This window comes from Bombina bombina, chromosome 2, assembly GCF_027579735.1.
Source record: "Bombina bombina isolate aBomBom1 chromosome 2, aBomBom1.pri, whole genome shotgun sequence".
Taxonomy (NCBI): Eukaryota; Metazoa; Chordata; class Amphibia; order Anura; family Bombinatoridae; genus Bombina; species Bombina bombina.
Window position 1 is genome coordinate 1,225,501,210 of NC_069500.1, and position 21,688 is coordinate 1,225,522,897.

Consider the following 21,688-nt stretch of genomic DNA (forward strand, 5'->3'; position numbering starts at 1 on the left):
CTGCCTGAAGAACCTTTCTCCCAAAAATAGCCTCCGATGAAGCAAAAGTGTCAAATTTGTAAAATTTGGAAAAAGTATGAAGCGAAGACCAAGTTGCAGCCTTGCAAATCTGTTCAACAGAGGCCTCATTCTTGAAGGCCCAAGTGGAAGCCACAGCTCTAGTAGAATGAGCTGTAATTCTTTCAGGAGGCTGCTGTCCAGCAGTCTCATAAGCTAAACGAATTATGCTACGAAGCCAAAAAGAAAGAGAGGTAGCGGAAGCTTTTTGACCTCTCCTCTGCCCAGAGTAAATGACAAACAGAGAAGACGTTTGTCGAAATTCCTTAGTTGCCTGTAAGTAAAATTTTAGAGCACGGACTACATCCAGGTTGTGCAGTAGACGTTCCTTCTTTGAAGAAGGATTTGGGCATAAAGAAGGAACAACAATCTCTTGATTGATATTCCTGTTAGTAACTACCTTAGGTAAGAACCCAGGTTTAGTACGCAGGACTACCTTATCCGAATGAAAAATCAAATAAGGAGAATCACAATGTAAGGCTGATAATTCAGAGACTCTTCGAGCCGAGGAAATAGCCATTAAAAATAGAACTTTCCAAGATAACAACTTTATATCAATGGAATGAAGGGGTTCAAACGGAACGCCCTGAAAAACATTAAGAACAAGGTTTAGACTCCATGGTGGAGCAACAGTTTTAAACACAGGCTTAATCCTGGTCAAAGCCTGACAAAAAGCCTGGACGTCAGGAACTTCTGACAGACGTTTGTGTAACAGAATGGACAGAGCTGAGATCTGTCCCTTTAATGAACTAGCAGATAAACCCTTTTCTAAACCTTCTTGTAGAAAAGACAATATCCTAGGAATCCTAACCTTACTCCAAGAGTAACCTTTGGATTCACACCAATATAGGTATTTACGCCATATCTTATGGTAAATCTTTCTGGTAACAGGTTTCCTAGCCTGTATTAAGGTATCAATAACTGACTCAGAAAACCCACGTCTTGATAAAATCAAGCGTTCAATTTCCAAGCAGTCAGCTTCAGAGAAGTTAGATTTTGATGTTTGAAGGGACCCTGTATCAGAAGGTCCTGTTTCAGAGGTAGAGACCAAGGTGGACAGGATGACATGTCCACCAGGTCTGCATACCAAGTCCTGCGTGGCCACGCAGGTGCTATTAGAATCACTGATGCTCTCTCTTGTTTGATTCTGGCAATCAATCGCGGAAGCAACGGGAAGGGTGGAAACACGTAAGCCATCCTGAAGTCCCAAGGTGCTGTCAGAGCATCTATCAGGACTGCTCCTGGATCCCTGGATCTGGACCCGTAACGAGGAAGCTTGGCGTTCTGTCGAGACGCCATGAGATCTATCTCTGGTTTGCCCCAACGTCGAAGTATTTGGGCAAAGACCTCCGGATGAAGTTCCCACTCCCCCGGATGAAAAGTCTGACGACTTAAGAAATCCGCCTCCCAGTTCTCCACTCCCGGGATGTGGATTGCTGACAGGTGGCAAGAGTGAGACTCTGCCCAGAGAATTATCTTTGATACTTCCATCATAGCTAGGGAGCTTCTTGTCCCTCCCTGATGGTTGATGTAAGCTACAGTTGTGATGTTGTCCGACTGAAACCTGATGAACCCCCGAGTTGTCAACTGGGGCCAAGCCAGGAGGGCATTGAGAACTGCTCTCAATTCCAGAATGTTTATTGGCAGGAGACTCTCCTCCTGACTCCATTGTCCCTGAGCCTTCAGAGAATTCCAGACGGCACCCCAACCTAGAAGGCTGGCGTCTGTTGTTACAATTGTCCAGTCTGGTCTGCTGAATGGCATCCCCCTGGACAGATGTGGCCGAGAAAGCCACCATAGAAGAGAATTTCTGGTCTCTTGATCCAGATTCAGAGAAGGGGATAAGTCTGAGTAATCCCCATTCCACTGACTTAGCATGCACAGTTGCAGTGGTCTGAGGTGTAAGCGTGCAAAGGGTACTATGTCCATTGCCGCTACCATTAAGCCGATTCCCTCCATGCATTGAGCCACTGACGGGTGTTGAATGGAATGAAGGGTGCGGCAAGCACTTTGAAGTCTTGTTAGCCTGTCCTCTGTCAGGTAAATCTTCATTTCTACAGAATCTATAAGAGTCCCCAGGAAGGGAACTCTTGTGAGTGGAACGAGTGAACTTTTCTTTTCGTTCACTAGCTGAACCAATGTTCTCTTCCAGAGACTCAATCCAGAATGCCGCTGCAGCCGTGATCGGCGCAATGCATGCAAGGGGTTGCAATATAAAACCTTGTTGAACAAACATTTTCTTAAGGTAACCCTCTAACTTTTTATCCATTGGATCTGAAAAAGCACAGCTATCCTCCACCGGGATAGTGGTACGCTTAGCTAAGGTAGAAACTGCTCCCTCCACCTTAGGGACCGTTTGCCATAAGTCCCTTGTGGTGGCGTCTATTGGAAACATTTTTCTAAATATCGGAGGGGGTGAGAACGGCACACCGGGTCTATCCCACTCCTTAGTAACAATTTCAGTAAGTCTCTTAGGTATAGGAAAAACCTCAGTACTCGTCGGTACCGCAAAATATTTATCCAACCTACACATTTTCTCTGGTATTGCAACTGTGTTACAATCATTCAGAGCCGCTAACACCTCCCCTAGTAATACACGGAGGTTTTCCAGTTTAAATTTAAAATTTGAAATATCTGAATCCAGTCTGTTTGGATCAGAACCGTCACCCACAGAATGAAGTTCTCCGTCCTCATGTTCTGCCACCTGTGACGCAGTGTCTGACATGGCCCTAATATTATCAGCGCACTCTGTTCTCACCCCAGAGTGATCACGCTTACCTCTTAGTTCTGGTAATTTAGCCAAAACCTCAGTCATAACAGTAGCCATATCCTGTAATGTGATTTGTAATGGCCGCCCAGATGTACTCGGCGCTACAATATCACGCACCTCCCTCTGAGCGGGAGATGTAGGTACTGACACGTGAGGCGAGTTAGTCGGCATAACTCTCCCCTCGTTGTTTGGTGAAATTTGTTCAATTTGTACAGATTGACTTTTATTTAAAGTAGCATCAATACAGTTAGTACATAAATTTCTATTGGGCTCCACTTTGGCATTGCAACAAATGACACAGGTATCATCCTCTGAATCAGACATGTTTAACACACTAGCAAATAAACTTGCAACTTGGAAATACAATTCAATTAGAATAATATTAAAACGTACTGTGCCTTTAAGAAGCACAGAAGATCTATGACAGTTGAAAATTAATAAATTGAAACAGTTATAGCCTCAATCCTTGTAAACAACACAACTTTAGCAAAGGTTTAATCCCATTAGCAAAGATAACAAATTCTGAAAGCAGGAAACAAATTACAGAATAAACGTTTTTTATCTCAGTCAAACTATAATTCTCACAGCTCTGCTGAGAGAAATGACCTCCCTCAAAATAAGTTTTGAAGACCCCTGAGCTCTGTAGAGATGAACCGGATCATGCAGGGAATACAATGAGTTGCTGACTGAAATATTTGATGCAGTAAAAGCGCCAAAAAAACGGCCCCTCCCCCTCACACACAGCAGTGAGGGAGAACAGAAACTGTCAGAAAAACAGATTAAGCAACTGCCAAGTGGAAAAATAGTGCCCAAACATTTATTCACTCAGTACCTCAGTAAATGAAAACGATTTAACATTCCAGCAAAAACGTTAAACATAATCTCTAGTTATTAAACAGCTTTATGTATTTCTTACAGTGTAATTCTAGTGAAGTACCATTCCCCAGAATACTGAAGTGTAAAGTATACATACATGACATTATATCGGTATGGCAGGATTTTCTCATCAATTCCATTGTCAGAAAATAAAAACTGCTACATACCTCTATGCAGATTCATCTGCCCGCTGTCCCCTGATCTGAAGTTTACCTCTCCTCAGATGGCCGAGAAACAGCAATATGATCTTAACTACTCCGGCTAAAATCATAACAAAAACTCTGGTAGATTCTTCTTCAAACTCTGCCAGAGAGATAATAACACACTCCGGTGCTATTTTAAAATAACAAACTTTTGATTGAAGATATAAAACTAAGTATAATCACCATAGTCCTCTCACACATCCTATCTAGTCGTTGGGTGCAAGAGAATGACTGGGAGTGACGTAGAGGGGAGGAGCTATATGCAGCTCTGCTGGGTGAATCCTCTTGCACTTCCTGTTGGGGAGGAGTAATATCCCAGAAGTAATGATGACCCGTGGACTGATCACACTTAACAGAAGAAAAGGCAAACCTTAGATACCGGTAATGACTTCTGTGAATCGGTATGTGAAGGTAAGCATCCTTTAAATCCACTGTGGTCAAGTACTGACCCTCTTGGATCATGGGCAAAATTGTTCGAATAGTTTCCATCTTGAACGATGGAACTCTTAGGAATTTGTTTAGGATCTTTAAATCCAAGATTGGCCTGAAGGTTCCCTCTTTTTGGGAACTACAAACAGATTTGAGTAAAACCCTTGTCCTTGTTCCAACCGCGGAACTGGATGGATCACTCCCATTAATAAATGATCTTGTACGCAGCGTAGAAACGCTTCCTTCTTTGTTAGGTTTGTTGACAACCTTGACAGATGAAATCTCCCTCTTGGGGGAGAGGATTTGAAGTCCAGAAGGTATCCCTGAGATATGATCTCTAACGCCCAGGGATCCTGAACATCTCTTGCCCAAGCCTGGGCGAAGAGGGAAAGTCTGCCCCCACTAGATCCGGTCCCGGATCGGGGGCCCTCAATTCATGCTGTCTTAGGGGCAGCAGCAGGTTTTCTGGCCTGTTTGCCCCTGTTCCAGGACTGGTTAGGTTTCCAGCCTTGTCTGTAGCGAGCAACAGCTCCTTCCTGTTTTGGTGCAGAGGAAGTTGATGCTGCTCCTGCTTTGAAATTACGAAAGGAACGAAAATTGGACTGTCTAGCCTTGGCTTTGGCCTTGTCCTGAGGCAGGGCATGACCTTTACCTCCTGTAATGTCATCAATAATCTCTTTCAAGCCGGGCCCGAATAAGGTCTGCCCTTTGAAAGGAATATTAAGCAATTTAGATTTAGACGTAACATCAGCTGACCAGGATTTTAGCCACAGAGCTCTGCGTGCCTGAATGGCGAATCCTGAATTTTTAGCCGCAAGTTTAGTTAAATGTACTACGGCATCTGAAATAAATGAATTAGCTAACTTAAGGAATTTAAGTTTGTGTGTGATGTCATCTAGTGTGGATGATTGAAGTGTCTCTTCCAGAGACTCAAACCAAAATGCTGCTGCAGCCGTGACAGGCGCAATACATGCAAGAGGTTGCAATATAAACCCTTGTTGAACAAACATTTTCTTAAGGTAACCCTCTAATTTTTTATCCATTGGATCTGAAAAAGCACAGCTATCCTCCACTGGGATAGTGGTACGCTTAGCTAAAGTAGAAACTGCTCCCTCCACCTTAGGGACCATTTGCCATAAGTCCCGTGTGGCGGCGTCTATTGGAAACATTTTTCTGAATATAGGAGGGGGTGAGAAAGGCACACCGGGTCTATCCCACTCCTTAGTAACAATGTCAGTAAGTCTCTTAGGTATAGGAAAAACGTCAGTACTCGTCGGTACCGCAAAATATTTATCCAACCTACACATTTTTTCTGGGATTGCAACTGTGTTACAATCATTCAGAGCTGCTAATACCTCCCCTAGTAACACACGGAGGTTCTCAAGCTTAAATTTAAAATTTGAAATGTCTGAGTCCAGTTTATTTGGATCAGAACCGTCACCCACAGAATGAAGCTCTCCGTCTTCACGTTCTGCAAACTGTGACGCAGTATCAGACATGGCCCTTGCATTATCAGCGCACTCTGTTCTCATCCCAGAGTGATCACGTTTACCTCTTAGTTCTGGTAGTTTAGCCAAAACTTCAGTCATAACAGTAGCCATATCTTGTAATGTGATTTGTAATGGCCGCCCAGATGCACTCGGCGCTACAATATCACGCACCTCCTGAGCGGGAGATGCAGGTACTGACACGTGAGGCGAGTTAGTCGGCATAACTCTCCCCTCGTTGTTTGGTGAAATATGTTCAATTTGTACAGATTGACTATTTTTTAAAGTAGCATCAATACATTTAGTACATAAATTTCTATTGGGCTCCACTTTGGCATTAACACATATAGCACAGAGATATTCCTCTGAATCAGACATGTTTAACACACTAGCAAATAAACAGCAACTTGGAAATACTTTTCAAAGTAATTTACAAATAATATGAAAACGAACTGTGCCTTTAAGAAGCACAGAAAATATTATAACAGATAAAATAATTAAGTTATAGCATCAATCTTTGTCAGAATATACAGTTTTAGCAAAGGATTGTTCCCCTCAGCAAATGATAACTAACCCAGGCAGCAGAAAAAAAATACACAAATAAACGTTTTTTATATCACAGTCAATACAATCAGCACAGCTCTGCTGTGAATGATTACTTAACTCAAAAAAGACTCTTGAGATCCCTGAACTCTGTAGAGATGAACCGGATCATGCAGGAAGAAAATGAACCTCTGACTGAGTTTTTCTGATGCATAGTGAAAGCACCAAAATGGCCCCTCCCCCACACACATAACAGTGAGAGGGATCAGTGAACTGCTCTAATTTAAATCAAAACTATTGCCAAGTGGAAAAAAAGTGCCCAAAACATTTTTTCACCCAGTACCTCAGAGAAAAAAACGTTTTTACATGCCAGCAAAAAAACGTTTTACCTCAATAATTAATTGTCATTTAAAACCTATTGCAAGTCCCTGCAAAATAGGTTAAGTCTATGTATACAGTTTAAAAGCCAGAGAAGTACCATTTCCCAGAAAACTGAAGTGTAAAATATACATACATGACAGCCTGATATCAGCTACATCTACTGCATTCAAGGCTGAGTTTACATTATAACGGTATGGCAGGATTTTCTCATCAATTCCATGTCAGAAAATAATAAACTGCTACATACCTCTTTGCAGATTAATCTGCCTGCTGTCCCCTGATCTGAAGTTTACCTCTCCTCAGATGGCCGAGAAACAGCAATATGATCTTAACTACTCCGGCTAAAATCATAGAAAAACTCAGGTAGATTCTTCTTCAAATTCTACCAGAGAAGGAATAACACACTTCGGTGCTATTATAAAATAACAAACTTTTGATTGAAGATATAAAAACTAAATATATCACCATAGTCCTCTCACACATCCTATCTAGTCGTTGGGTGCAAGAGAATGACTGGAGGTGACGTAGAGGGGAGGAGCTATATAGCAACTCTGCTGGGTGAATCCTCTTGCACTTCCTGTAGGGGAGCAGTTAATATCCCACAAGTAATGATGACCCGTGGACTGATCACACTTAACAGAAGAAAACTGATTTGTGGGTGTGGTGAGGGGTGTATTTGTAGGCATTTTGAGGTTTGGGAAACTTTGCCCCTCCTGGTAGGAATGTATATCCCATACGTCACTAGCTCATGGACTCTTGCTAATTACATGAAAGAAAGGTTGTTTAGGCAATTAAACCCTCCCCTATCCTTGTGATAGGTTGATGTGTGGGAGTGTACTCCATTCCATAATCTAATAGGGAGTTGCTGTAATGTGTATCGTAGCTATGTGCACAAAGAAATATAATCCATCTACATTTGTGACCTGCATCATACTCATGACAATAATACTAAGCATCTACATCACGCAGATCTCAACACAAACAGTGAAATACAGTCACTTGTAGTCTCACATTCCCAACCATACGAACACTTGTCTCATAAGGTGCTCTATGTATTTTGTCTCTGTGATTGAGTTGCGTGACCACGTACATTCAGATGTTTAAAGAACTCAGTGTTTCTGAAAATATCGCTAATTTTGTGTTAGTGAGTACTTCTGAAAATATCACTCAGTTTCTGCTAATAGCATAAACAGCCAAAGTCACATCAACACAATGCGATCATTTTGCGTTATGTATGAACAGCCTATCTGAATTCCATACATATAGACCAGCAAGGATACATTTCCTATGTATATTCCTTCTTATCTGTATAAGGTTGCATATTCCCTATTGTACGAGTGCTCTCATCAAATCACTGATCTACTCTATATGTTTTTTGCTTGTCACATTATAAATAAAACTTGAATTTTTATGTGCTATTATGCTACCGGCATCTTGTAAACTTAACTTAAAAGTGCCACATTGTAACTTTCAATAAGTGTTTCAATAAGGTGAGCGTTAGTCTAAATCTTAATACTCCCTTTCTTATAACTAGAAACAATCCCTATATAATATGATTAGGAATTAGAGTAAGTTTTAATATGTCCATAAACCACAATTAGGTAGTCATACTAGGTATGTCAATATACGGATAACTGGCTGTTATAACGTTTCAGTCTTGTACTTACACCCTTGATTTAACACGTATAAAGGTAATCCTGATCCCCATACATTTAACCTCAATAAGGTCATGACCTATATGAGTATAAAGATACTAAATACCTAAATAGCAATGGGTAATGTGTATCACTGTAGATAAATTAAAGGAAAGTTCAATAATTGTTGGATTTGTTCATACCATAAGGCATAACGCTATTAAATCTAAATATCCATTTAGCTTCATGTTTCAGCAATTGAGTTTCCATACTACCACCTCTGATGCCTGGTTTAAGAATTTCCAAGCCCCAGCATTTAAGTGCTTTTGTGTCTCCTCTATGATGTTGAAAATAATGTTTAGCAACACTAGTGATTTCCTTATTTTTTATCTAGGTCAGATTTAGCATTCCTGATGTTACTCAGGTGTTCTGTCATCCTTTTACCCAGTGTTCTCGTTGTCATGCCTACACAGAATATATTACAAGTACCGGAAATACAGTATATGACATTACTGCTCTGACAATTAATGTACTCATTAATAGACCAGTTTTTATTAAATCTGTCTATCATTTTATTTGTTTTATCATATGTTGGCAGATTGTACAATGTCCACACTGAACTGACCCCTGGTAAATCGGTTTCTTTTTGGCATTACAGTCAAAATGGCCACCCTTTTTTCAAAGTGCCAGTAAATCCCTATTGTTAAGCAGAGGCAGAGAGACATCTTTGCAAAAATGTAAAAGAAAAAATAACATTTAAACAAAATATCCAATTTCCTCATATAGCAGTTTCAGGAATGGGTAAAAATGCATATGCTAAATAGGCAGAAAAGCAAACAGCATAGCCCTCTAAAATGTAGAGAGAGCAAAAACATAAAGGAAGTGGGGTAAAAAAACTAAATATTTGGCACCAAGTATGACGCACAACGCAAATATTAATGAAAAATTTTTGGTGACAACCAACATTCGGAAATGATGCAAAAACAACGCCAAACAACCTAAAGACGCAGGAAATTACTAAATATGCACCACCGTAGACGAAAACTTGCACCAAAAATGACGCAATAAATAATAGCATTATTGCGCCCTCGAGAGTCTAGTTTGCCCGCGAAAATAAGGAGAAGCAAGTCAAATTGGAAAAAAGACTAAACCCCAGGTATGACAAACTTCCTAAAACATGATTCTCATACTGAAACTGTTAGACTGCAAAAGGGAAATACACAGACCTGACTCATGGCAAATATAAGTAAATACATATATTTAAAACTTTATATTAAAACATAAAGTGCCAAACATAGCTTAGAGTGCCTTAAATAATGATACATACTTACCGAAAGACACCCATCCACATATAGCAGACAGCCAAACCAGTACTGAAAACTATCAGCAGAGGTAATGGTATAAGAGTATATTGTCGATCTGAAAAGGGAGGTAGGAGATGAATCCCTACGACCGATAACAGAGAACCCTTGAAAAGATTTCCCATGAGGGAAACCATAAAAATCAACAGGCACTCTCTTCACGTCCCTCTGACAAACACTGTACTCTGAGAGGAATTGGGCTTCAGAATGCTTAAAGCGCTTATCATAGAAGAAATCATAGAAATCAAGCACAAACTTACTTCACCACCTCCATAGGAGGCAAAGTTTGTAAAACTAAGGTGTGAGTGTGGTGGGAGGTGTATTTATAGGCATTTTTAGGTTTGGGAAACTTTGCCCCCTCCTGGTAGGAATGTATATCTCATACCTCACTAGCTCATGGACTCTTGCCATTTACATGAAAGAAATTGTATTCTCTATCTAAATCATGAAATAAAAAAATTGGGTTTCATGTCCCTTTTAAGATTATAGCTGGCGGTGCCAACCGCCGCTACAGATAGACGTGTTCTGCTGCAGCTCCGTAGACAGTTAGTTTAAAAATCAGTTTATAGGCCTGAGAAACACTAATTTAGTGCCTATATCGCTTGAGGTGATCAGTACACCAGAACTAAGCACAGGGTGTATTTTATAGTCGCAAAGCCTTATAAAAAGAAAACAGCCTGAGGCTGGGAGCGGAACGATGAGGGCAGCATAAAGAAAGAGATCGGTGCAGACAGCATCACGGAAGACCCACAATCCTGACTAACGCGTCTAAAATTAAGAAAAGGGACTTTTGAGACGCTCCGGTCACGGTTCTTACCCTGTAATGGGATGTGAAATGACGCTGTTCGGGAGAAGAGACAAAAAGAACTTGGCCTGAACAGAGTGGGGACGCCATCTTGCTGAGCCACGTGGGGTAAGAATCAGGGCAATCTGCTCTGCAGTAGGACCGGGCTAACAAAGGTGACACACAGGAGAACATGAGGGGTAATGGAGATTTTCCCTTACTGAATCAATCAATATAGGGGAGATGGATAAGATATGAGGGCAGATGGTAACGGCACACTAGGCCGCTCTGACAGCGCACTTATCTCACATGCACTTCTAGAGCTCAACCATAGTAAAAGCGGATAAAGCTATCAATATATGACACTCCAAACCCTGCTGCATACTGATGGCTCTGTGTGAAAGATTCCTAAGTTATTTCCCACACTTTACCACAGCTGACTGAGCTTCCACTACAAGCCCATAGCTACCAAAGATCCCAGGAAGATACTATCTATATCAGGATGTTATCCCACGGGGAGGAAGAGCCACCAAAGGGGTGGGACACTCAGACATAGCACTGAGTTTTGAAAACACAAGATTGCTGGCCTGGCAACAGATATAGAAAGTAGTGAACCCTACATATGAAAATTAAAGAGCTTCCTAAAGGTATAATTACCGAATCACAGCCTCTTAGATAAAGAACAAATCCGAATATATATTTGTTGTCCTATAGCGAAAGGGACAAGATCCAGGGGTTCTGAAGTGCACAAACCGTCATACAAGGAAACATCATGGCTTCCAGGAGGCAGGTTAAAACCTCTACATCAGTGAAAACAACAGCTTCAAGCTTATTCTTCAGATCACCTAAGGGGGACACTACATTAATTACAAAGCCTGTAGCTGAGGAGGTCGTAGACGACACAGACACAACCTCACCAGGGCCTTCTGAAGATCTGACCCCAGTAACAAAAGCAGATATCAAAACTTTAGTCTCCAAGCAAGATATTGTCGCCAACTTTGAGAAAACGTGGGAGAAGATGGATGCGTTCCAGTCCTCAGTGGCTAGCAGTTTGGCAGAAATAAAAACACGATATCCACGATCTTGGGACTAGGGTATCCTCTCTAGAGGATAATGAAAACACAGTAGTGGAAGACCTAACATTGTTAAATCAGTAAGTACTAGACCATCAACAAGAGCTGGAAAATATCCAAGAAAAGATGGAAGATCTGGAGAATCGCAGCCGCAGATCTAACATCTGACTTAAAGGTGTTCCTGAAACTATTACACCAAACGAACTCCTGCACTACCTTAGACAACTATTTAAAGCAATTACAGGTCAAGCAGAAGATGACAGGTTCCAGATAGAAAGGGCACATCGGGCCCTAAAGCCTAAACCTAAAGAAGGAACCCCTCCGAGAGATATCATTGTTAAAATGCTCCGCTTTCAAGAAAGAGAGGACATTCTCACAGCGGCTAGGAAAAATCAAATTTTCAAATTCCAGGGTACAGTAGTCCACTTTTACCAGGATCTTTGTGTGCGGACCTTACAACGGAGTGGCTCTCTGAGACCTTTGACTCTCCTATTACGGAAAAATCAAATAAACTACAGATGGGGGTTCCCATTCGCTCTCAATATCCATCATGAGGGGAGAGTGATTACGCTGAAAGAGAGTAAAGATATTCCAGAAATCTGTGAGTACCTCAAACTAGAGGTCACGGAGAGCTGCATTATTCAACAAGAACCCAAAGGAAACAACACTACACAGAAAGAAAACCCATCCAAAAGGTTAAAATGGTCAAAAGTTACCAAGAAGAAGCAGAAACCCAGACTTTGGAATGGGGATGGGACACAAATCGCTGCGGATTCAACCAAGATTTATTCCTCTAAGGACTACCTTTACAGATGAGTATGAACTGTCCTATTAATAACTCAATATCTTTGTTTCCAAGCAAGTTATGCAACTCAGTTCGTATCCAAAGGGACCATAACATTCTACAGGATAGCCTGAGACATTTTTGTAACCATCTTATGTTAGATTATTCACTTATGAATCAGTATATATGGAAATTGTTGATGGGTAATCTCGGTCAATAAACTAAAATAGAGTGGATACCTTGCTAGAAGGAGTCATTGAAGTATTAGTGGAGGAGTTGTTGTGTTGTTTTTTTTACCAATATATGTTCCTAAATAGAATAAGGCTTCCGTTACTAATAGTAGGAAAAAGTTATGTTGATATAAATGCACTTGAATATTGGAATGTATATGTTTGTTTCTCAGATAGATAATCTGATAAATTGTTATTGTTATTCTTATTTTGATGTTTTAATGTTTTTTCTATGTAGTCTAAAGTTAAACCTGGTCGAGGAGGGTTGAGAAAGATCCAAACATACCCCAGACATGGTTAAGGAAAAGATGAATCTCATGAACAGAGGGGGAGAGAGGTATTTGGGACATTATATTGACATAACATGACAAATGACATAACACTCCTCTCCCATAATGTGAGAGGTCTTAATACTGACATCAAAAGGAAGAAGGCGTTAGTCCAATATCATAGATTGAATGCGAGGGTTATCTTTTTGCAAGAGACTCACTTCAAACAGGAAATAACACACACTATCATCTCACAACCTCATTGACACATGGGAAGCCCTACATGGTAAGACAACAGATCACACTTATTACTCATCAGCACACCATACATACTCAAGATTGGACTATGTTCTAGTCAGTCAGACCTTAATTCCTAATGTGACTTCCTCTTCCATTCATGCGTGTGTCTGGTCCGACCATTCCAACGTTCAGGTAGACATGACAGGAATTATTAACATACATAGGCACCGTTCATGGACATACGACCCCATAAAACTTAAAAATAAGCCCACTCATAAGATCTTGAAAGCAATGACCGAATTCTGGAAGTTTAATAAAGGCTCTACTACCAATCCAATAAACTCCTGGGCAGCCCACAAACCTTTTATAAGAGGCCTTCTAATTAAGGAGAAAGCAAGAAACATTAGAATCTCCAACCAAACTATAAACCAAATACAAGGGGAACTACAGATATTAGAACCACAACACAGGCTGACACAATCCAAGACGATATATAGGCAATTACAGCTGAAAAGAGACACCTTAGCAAAGATCTTAGATGACAAAGCAATAAAAGCAGCTCAGAAAATTAAAGCTATTTTTTATTCTCCAACAAACCTGATAAGTACCTGGCACATAGACTTAGAGAAAGGATTAAGACACATTCAATTCCAACCCTCCAAAAAATGGATGTAACCCAAACCTCCAATCCTCAAGATATAGCAGAAACTTTTGATACATTTTATGATGGACACAAAGTTAAGGATAATGACCAGACTAAACAACTATTGACACAGTTCTTACAGAGCCAAACATAATCGTATTAGCATAGAAGATAAGGCAATATTAAATGCTGAAGTTTCCATACAGGAAATCCTTAACGTTATAAAAGACCTAAAAGCAGGTAAAGCGGCGGGGCCGGATGGACTGACAGGAGAATACTAAAGTTGAGCTGATCCCACACATAAAGTTTTGTGACGATATAATGCAGGGAACTGAGATACCGACTGATATATTGAGAGCAAAAATAGTGGTAATCCCAAAACCAGGAAAAACCCCAAAACTCTGTCAGAGTTATAGACCGATTTCCCTGATTAATCAGGATGTTAAAATTCTGACTAAAATACTGGCGAACAGACTTAAGATAATAATACCACAATTAGTTCACCCCGATCAGGTGGGGTTTGTCACTGATAGGGAAGCCCCTGACAATGTTAGGAGGACAATAGTGCTGGAGGATTATCTGGTGGAAATGGGGACGCCTTCTCTGTTTCTTTCGTTGGATGCGGAGAAGGTGTTCGACAGAGTAGAGTGGTGTTACGTTTAGAGTGCTGACTGAAATGGGATTTGAGGGTACATTTATGAGAGCTATTAGGGGGAATATATTCGACACCGACGGCTACGATTGGGGCGGCAGGCTTTCAATCTAGATCTATAGACATTCTAAATGGAACCCGACAAGGTTGCTCACTATCCCCATTGTTATTCGCTCTGTGTATAGAACCCCTAGCCTCCTGTATTAGAGAATCACCGGATATATCAGGAGTGAAAATAAAAGACTCAGAAGTACAAATTATCACTTTTCGCGGACGATGTGTTATTGACACTTACTAAACCCTTGATTTCCCTCCCTAATCTATATAAGACTTTACAAGAATTCTCAGACATCTCGAGATACAAAATTATCCATGATAAATGTGAGGCTTTACCCCTGGCCATCCCTTCACACAAAAAAGCTTAAAGAAGCTAATTCTGACTTCACATGGGCGAAACAGTCCCTAACATACTTAGGAGTCAAATTGGCAGACTCTTTTACAAAACGTTATAGTCTGAACTACCTTCCTCTTTAGAAGACAATTAGACGAGACCTTAAAAACTGGGAAAAATGTTTTTTTTCTTGGTATGGGCGCTTATCAGCTATTAAAATGAATGTCTTACCTCAAATTATATATCTTTTTAGACCCCTCCCAATCAAGGTTCCTGCTTCAGACTTACAGAAATTACAATCAGATTTACATTCCTTTTTAAGGGGGGCTAAAAAGGCAAGAATAGCCTCTCATGTATTGACCTAACATAGACAGTTAGGAGGAATGGGGGTACCCAACCTCACAGCCTACTACCAAGCAGCCAGACTAGCCCAGGCCACCTTACTTACGAAATCATCTCAATACGTTGTATGGGCAAAAATAGAGGCTGACCTATTGCAATATGACAAACCAGAAGATATTCTCTGGATGCAAGGATCCAAGAGGGAAGTCCCTCCCTACAGTTCTCCTGTCACTTTAGAAACTATACATACCTGGAAATCCCTAGTAGGACATAGGAACTTAATACCTACTAACACCAAAATCAGACCCAATACGCTCCATCCTATCTCCAGAATTACACAGACTGATAGGAAAATGGGAAAATAAAGGACTCTATAGAGTTGTGGATTTTGCTAAAGGGGAAAGACTACTGACCTTCACACAACTACAAGCTAAAATACAACCATCAGTTATTCACAAATACGGAAAAAATCTAGACAGTTCCTTACACCACAATGGAACATATTTGTAAAACTCTTAGCAGAGGCAAGCGCACTATAGCTACATTATATCTAAAGTTGAAAGACAACAAAAATAACATCAAGTCGAACCTGATTGAAAAATGGGAAACAGCTAGAAGTGCTCCTCCCAAAAGAGGAATTGGATCAGATCCTCTATGATTCCTGTAAGGGACTAATCAGTGCAGACCTTAGGGAAAACTGCATTAAAACTACATTTAGGTGGTACCTGACTCCCATGAGGACCTCCCACTTCGCACCATCCGGTACAAACCTATGCTATAGGATATGTGGGGAAGTGGGTACGTACTTACATGTGTGGTGGGAGTGTTCTGGGGTCCGAGACATCTGGGATCAACTGGCTAATTTAATAAGTAAACTACTTAATGAGCCCTTTTCACTCTCGGAACTTCAGGCACTCCTTAACCAAAATAACCCAAAGTATAACATACAGATTAAAAGGTTCATTAAAATCTTATGCACAGCTACCAGAGTCTGAATAGCCAGGCACTGGAAAGAAGGAGTTCCAGACTGGAGGGAAATTCTAGATAAAATACAACACATTTATAACATGACAGAAATAATAACTTGGACTTAAGGCACCGCCAATGAATTCCATAGAACATGGTTTTACTGGATAGCGAAAGGGGACATTTGAGGGAAAATCGAGGAGTCAACTAGGAATTTAATGGGATCAGGGCAGATACTCCTACTCACTTTCCCAGAGAGACATGTTTGATATTTAGTTAGTTAAGAAGAAACCTCACTCGACCAGGAGAAATAGGGAAACAGAGACTTCAATTTATGACCACACAGTTGTTTTTGAGTTAATTTATTTGTTTATTAAATATGTTGTTCAATTTAAATTTATGTTTTTTATTTTTATGTAAAATGTTAAAAGTAATTGGTTTTACTCTTACTTGGAGTACCTAGCAAGGTGATTAAGATCAACGCCTGCAAAGGTCGGTAAGATAGTACTACAGGCAAACAGATACAAAGGATTATATTCCACAGACACATTGAATAGATTGCTGGGACAACACTCTTGACCTGGCTATATATGGGATCTCAGAATAAGTAATGTTTAGATCTGTAAGATACGATTGATTTTCACAGCTGGTAATGAACACATGACAATTTTTATAACACCTAGATGCTTTATGTAAGATCCATTGTTGTATGCTTTTGTCATTACTGAATTGTTGAAACCAATAAAAAAAAGATTTTATCTAAAGATTATAGCGATGACAGCATCAAGGGGGCCCAACAGGGAAAAAACAACAACTAAAAAAACCCCAAAAGGAAATACTCACCCGTGCAAAATCAAATGCATATCTATAAATAAGTTTAAAATTAGATGGCTCATTTAATAATGATCTCAAGTAATCCAAAGAATGTCGTAGTTTTTCAGTTGCATCACATCTAAAATAAAAAAAAAAAATTAAAAAAAGATTTGTAGAGTTCATAAATGAAAACAAAAAAAGTGCATTGACTAGAAGACTGCATGTGTGCACCAAATGTGGAAGAAAAGGGACAGTCTACTTGAAATTTTGTATTGTTTAAAAAAAAAAGATAGACAATCCCTTTATTACCCATTCACCAGTTTTGCATAATCAACACTGTTCTATTAATATACTTTTTCCCTCTGTGATTAACTTGTATTCAAGCCTTTGCAGACTCTTTTGACAGTGCTGACTCATGACTTAATGTTATCTATATTACACACATGAACTAGCGCTGTCTAGCTGTAAAAAAAAAAAAACTGTCAAAGTCCACTGAGATGTAAGGCAGCCTTTTACGGCTAAGAAATCAGTTTATAAGCCTACCTAGGTTTAGCTTTTAACAATGGATGCCAATAGAACAAAGCAAATTTGATAATAAAAATAAATTAGAAAGTTGTTTAAAAGTTGTTTAAAATTGCATGTCCTTTCTGTATAATGAAAGTTTAATTTTAACTGGACTGTCCCTTTAACAACAAAAAAAGCTAAAGTAACAGCTGGGGCCCTTTTGGCCTTTACAATGACCAGAGAAAAGAATAAACAGATTAAAAAATTGTCTAAAATCCTAAAATAGAAGATAAAAGCATTAAAGGGACAGTATACTATAAAATAGTTTTTCCCTTAATGTGTTTAAAATCACTTTTTTTTACCAACTGCAGAGTAAAAAAAATGTATGAAAATTAGCTTTTTAAGGTTTATTTTTGTATATTAAAGCTCTGATTTTGTGTTTTGAAGCCACAACCTAATAAAATGGGTTGAGCTTGTAGGTATAAATCAGATCTCATTACTGTATCACATTGTGTACATATACCTGCTTTTTTATCTTATATCTGTCCATAAAACAATCACCAGTACTTGGAGAGAACAATGGAAAATCTAAATTTTATTACCTTATATCTGCTATATCCCTCTGGGAGTGTAATTACTTCTGCTGGCTGTGTTTACAAAGCTCATCTATAGCTTGGACCTGCGGCCACAAACTTTCAGAATAGGTGAGAATACCACATGCTAAATCAACTATTTAAAATGCCAATATAAGGGTAAAAGAGCTACTTGTAAACAATTTAATACACTCCAGCAGGTAAAGTGGATCATTGGAAACAAATTAAAGGGGAGAACATTTTTGAGTAAACTGTTCCTTTAAACTCTTTACAATCTCTTGATTGATACGAGACAGCTTGGGGGGGGGGGGGGGGAATCTAATTTTGTTCTAAAAAATGCTTTATCTTGGTATAATGCTGTATCTTGGTAGAAAATAAGAAAAGGAGTGTAAAAGGCTGAAACTTGACCTTTAAAAAGTATGCAGATAAACCTTATCCAAAAGCTCTTGAAAAAAAAACTGAATAATTATAGGAATTCTATCTTGAATGAAGGATTCTACCACCGTATCTGAAAATATTTCATTGTTTTAGAATTAGGCACTCTAACTCTAAGCCTAAGAGTTGAGAGAACAAAATCTTGAAAATAAAAAAGGATTTTGAAAGAGAGGATCACAAAGTCCACAGATTACAATGGGCATCAGAATCACAAAAAGAACCAACTTCTGTGTGGCCAATCTGAAATTACAGATGATAGCTCAAGATTGATTTGAGATTTTATCCTGGGCAGAAGAACAGAAAAAAAAAAATAACCTTTGGTGTTAAGTTACAAAGTTAGACTTAGGTAATTAGCATGTCTGTTAGCGGAAGTCTGAGTTTTACAATAAAAGTGTCAGGGTTTTATCCCTGTTTTGTTTGCCATGTGCTGCTGGCAGTCATTTTACTCACCTCTCTTGCTGACTATGGTGCATTGTGGGGGATGCTGCTCATTTCCTGCACTTCCTTTTATTATGTGGTCTCCTACCTGCCTGGTAGTAAGAATGTTAGGGCTGATGCCCTCTCTCGACAATTTTCGCCTCTGTCCAAGGAGTCGTCTGTACCTACTCCTGTTATACCTCCTGACCATATTTTAGCTACCATACGTACTAATTTGAATTCTCCCTTGGGGGAGGAGATCCTGGCTGCACAAACCAATGCACCTCCTGAGAAACCTAGTGGTAAGTGTTTTGTTCCTGAGAATCTTCTAACTAAACTTTTGCACACTTACCACTATCCTAAAGCCGCAGGTCACCCAGGCAAGAACCAAATGATTTGGTCTGTCACTCGACAATTTTGGTGGCCAGGTCTTCGTTCTGATGTTGCTGTGTATGTTGCCTCCTGCTCAGTTTGTGCACAGAATAAGATTCCTCGACGTCTTCCTGTGGGTCTTCTTCAACCTATTGCTAATGGTGAGCGTCCTTGGACACATCTTTCCATGGACTTCATTGTCGAGCTCCCTGTTTCCAATGGCAATACTGTTATCCTTATGGTGGTTGACCGTTTTTCTAAAATGTCACATTGCATTCCCTTGATGAAGTTGCCTACCGCTCAGGAGCTTGCTTCAATTTTTGCCCGGGAGGTCTTCCGTTTACATGGGTTACCCAAGGAGATAGTGTCGGACCGGGGTAGCCAGTTTGTCTCCAGATTTTGGCGTTCCTTTTGTGCTCAAATGGGGATCCAGCTTTCCTTCTCCTCGGCAAATCACCCTCAATCCAATGGGGCTGCGGAACGGTCTAATCAAGCTCTGGAACAGTTCCTCCGTTGCTATGTCTCAGATCACCACAATAATTGGTCTGAACTATCCCCGTTCATGGCGAATTATGGGTTTCAACCATCCTTGTTGCCCGATTCATTCATGTCTCAGGGTATTCCGGCTTTGGAGGAGCATCTCCGGCAACTCCGTTCCACGTGGGTGCAGATTCAGGATTGCCTTCATTGTTCTATGCAGCGCCAAAAGTTCCAGGCTGATCATAGGCGTCTGCCCGCGCCTTCCTACCAGGTTGGTGAGAGTTTGTCTGTCCTCCAGCAACTTGAACCTTTGTGTGCCTTCCAATAAACTGGCTCCCCGTTATGTTGGTCCTTTTCGAATTCTCTGACGGGTCAATCCTGTGGCCTATGCTCTTGACCTTCCTCCTGCAATGCGCATCTCCAATGTTTTTCATGTCTCCCTCTTGAAACCATTGGTTTGTAATCGGTTTACAATTGTGTTGCCTCGTCCCCGTCCTATCTTTGTTGACAAGAGGAGTATGAGGTCAGCAGCATTATTGACTCTCGTATGTCCAGGGGCCGTGTACAGTATTTGGTTCACTGGAGGGGCTACGGTCCGGAGGAGCGTTCTTGGGTTCCCTCCTCTGATGTTCATGCTCCTGCCCTCCTCCGTGCCTTCCATGCCTGTTTCCCCAATAAGCCTTTTGTCCTCCCGCGGGGGAGGGATCGTTGAGGGGAGGGTACTGTCAGGGTTTTTTCCCTATTTTGTTTGCCATGTGCTTCTGGCAGCCATTTTACTCACCTCTCTTGCTGACTATGGTGCATTGTGGGGGATGCTGCTCATTTGCTGCACTTCCTTTTATGACCAGACTGGTGTGCATCATCTGTGTGAGACAGGATGCAGTCTCAGAATTGTGATGTCATCACTTATTATTTAAAGGGCCTCTGTTCAGTATGCTTTGCCTTTGCGTTGTCTCAGACCTGTTTGTGAGAGTTCCTGTGTATTACCTGGCTGTCTGACGTCCATCCTGGTTCCTGGTCCCTGGCTTGTTCCTGACTCTGCTGTTTTCCTTGTTCCTGATTCCGGCTCGTCTGACTATTCGCTTTGGCTCCTGACTCGGCTCGTCTGACTACCAGCTCTGGTTTTGACTCCTGGCTTGTTATTTGACTTGTGGACTTTTTATTCTTTTTTGTTATAAATAAAGGTGTGATTATTTTTGCACTTCTCGTCTCACTCCGATTCCTGGCACCCTGACAAAAAGTATGAAGAACATCTAAGTAAATTAAGTCCATGTGGGTTCCCTAGTGTTTTTTTTTAATACCAAAAAAGAACACCCAAACATTCTACTATTAACAGTAAATAACAATGAATACATGAGCAGATGATTAGTTAACAATTTCTATTAAAGACTGTGGTCTAAGGTCTAAACAGGAAGGTTTGTGCAGTGACATTGTGTTTTCAGTACCATTCTGTTACAGAATTGTATCAATAGGCCCCAGTTATTTCAATTATACATATGAGACTTTGGGTGCTTCCCTTGGTGTCCATTCAGTTAGAAATGTGGTAATGGGTTGATATTCAGAAAGCCTAGTCTATTATGTTATCCCATTCTACTCTAAGAGTTGCCTCCAGAAATATCTCATGATGTACAAAAGGTTTTAATATCTGACGTTGTTGGGGAAGAGGTAGGGTTATGATACGTTTTTCCCACTTATTTAAGAAATGACGTAACCTATGATTAGTGTCTAGATTGACGTCCAGTTGTTCAATAAACAACTGTCGGAGTAGTTTTTTCTTAAACTGTGCTATAGTAGGGCTTTTTTTGGAGATCCATAATTCCAGGATACATTGCCGTGCTAGTAGGGCACATAACATGAGTATGGGGTATAAGGCTTTGTGTTGTGTATCCCAAGAGAGTAGGAAACTTGTTTTTGGATCATAGAGTATGATAATTTTAAAAGTAGTTGTAGCCCAGTATT

The 21,688-nt window shown here is 40.3% G+C and overlaps 1 protein-coding gene across 1 annotated transcript in view; it reads right to left on the bottom strand.

Annotated features, from left to right (window-relative positions):
- DCUN1D4 (defective in cullin neddylation 1 domain containing 4) overlaps positions 1-21,688 on the bottom strand; it is a gene marked incomplete in the record, with an annotated part of 616,246 nt that overhangs the window by 185,743 nt on the left and 408,815 nt on the right. The window contains 1 exon segment of the mRNA XM_053703976.1: positions 16,959-17,067. Within this exon segment, the coding sequence (XP_053559951.1) occupies positions 16,959-17,067 (109 nt within the window).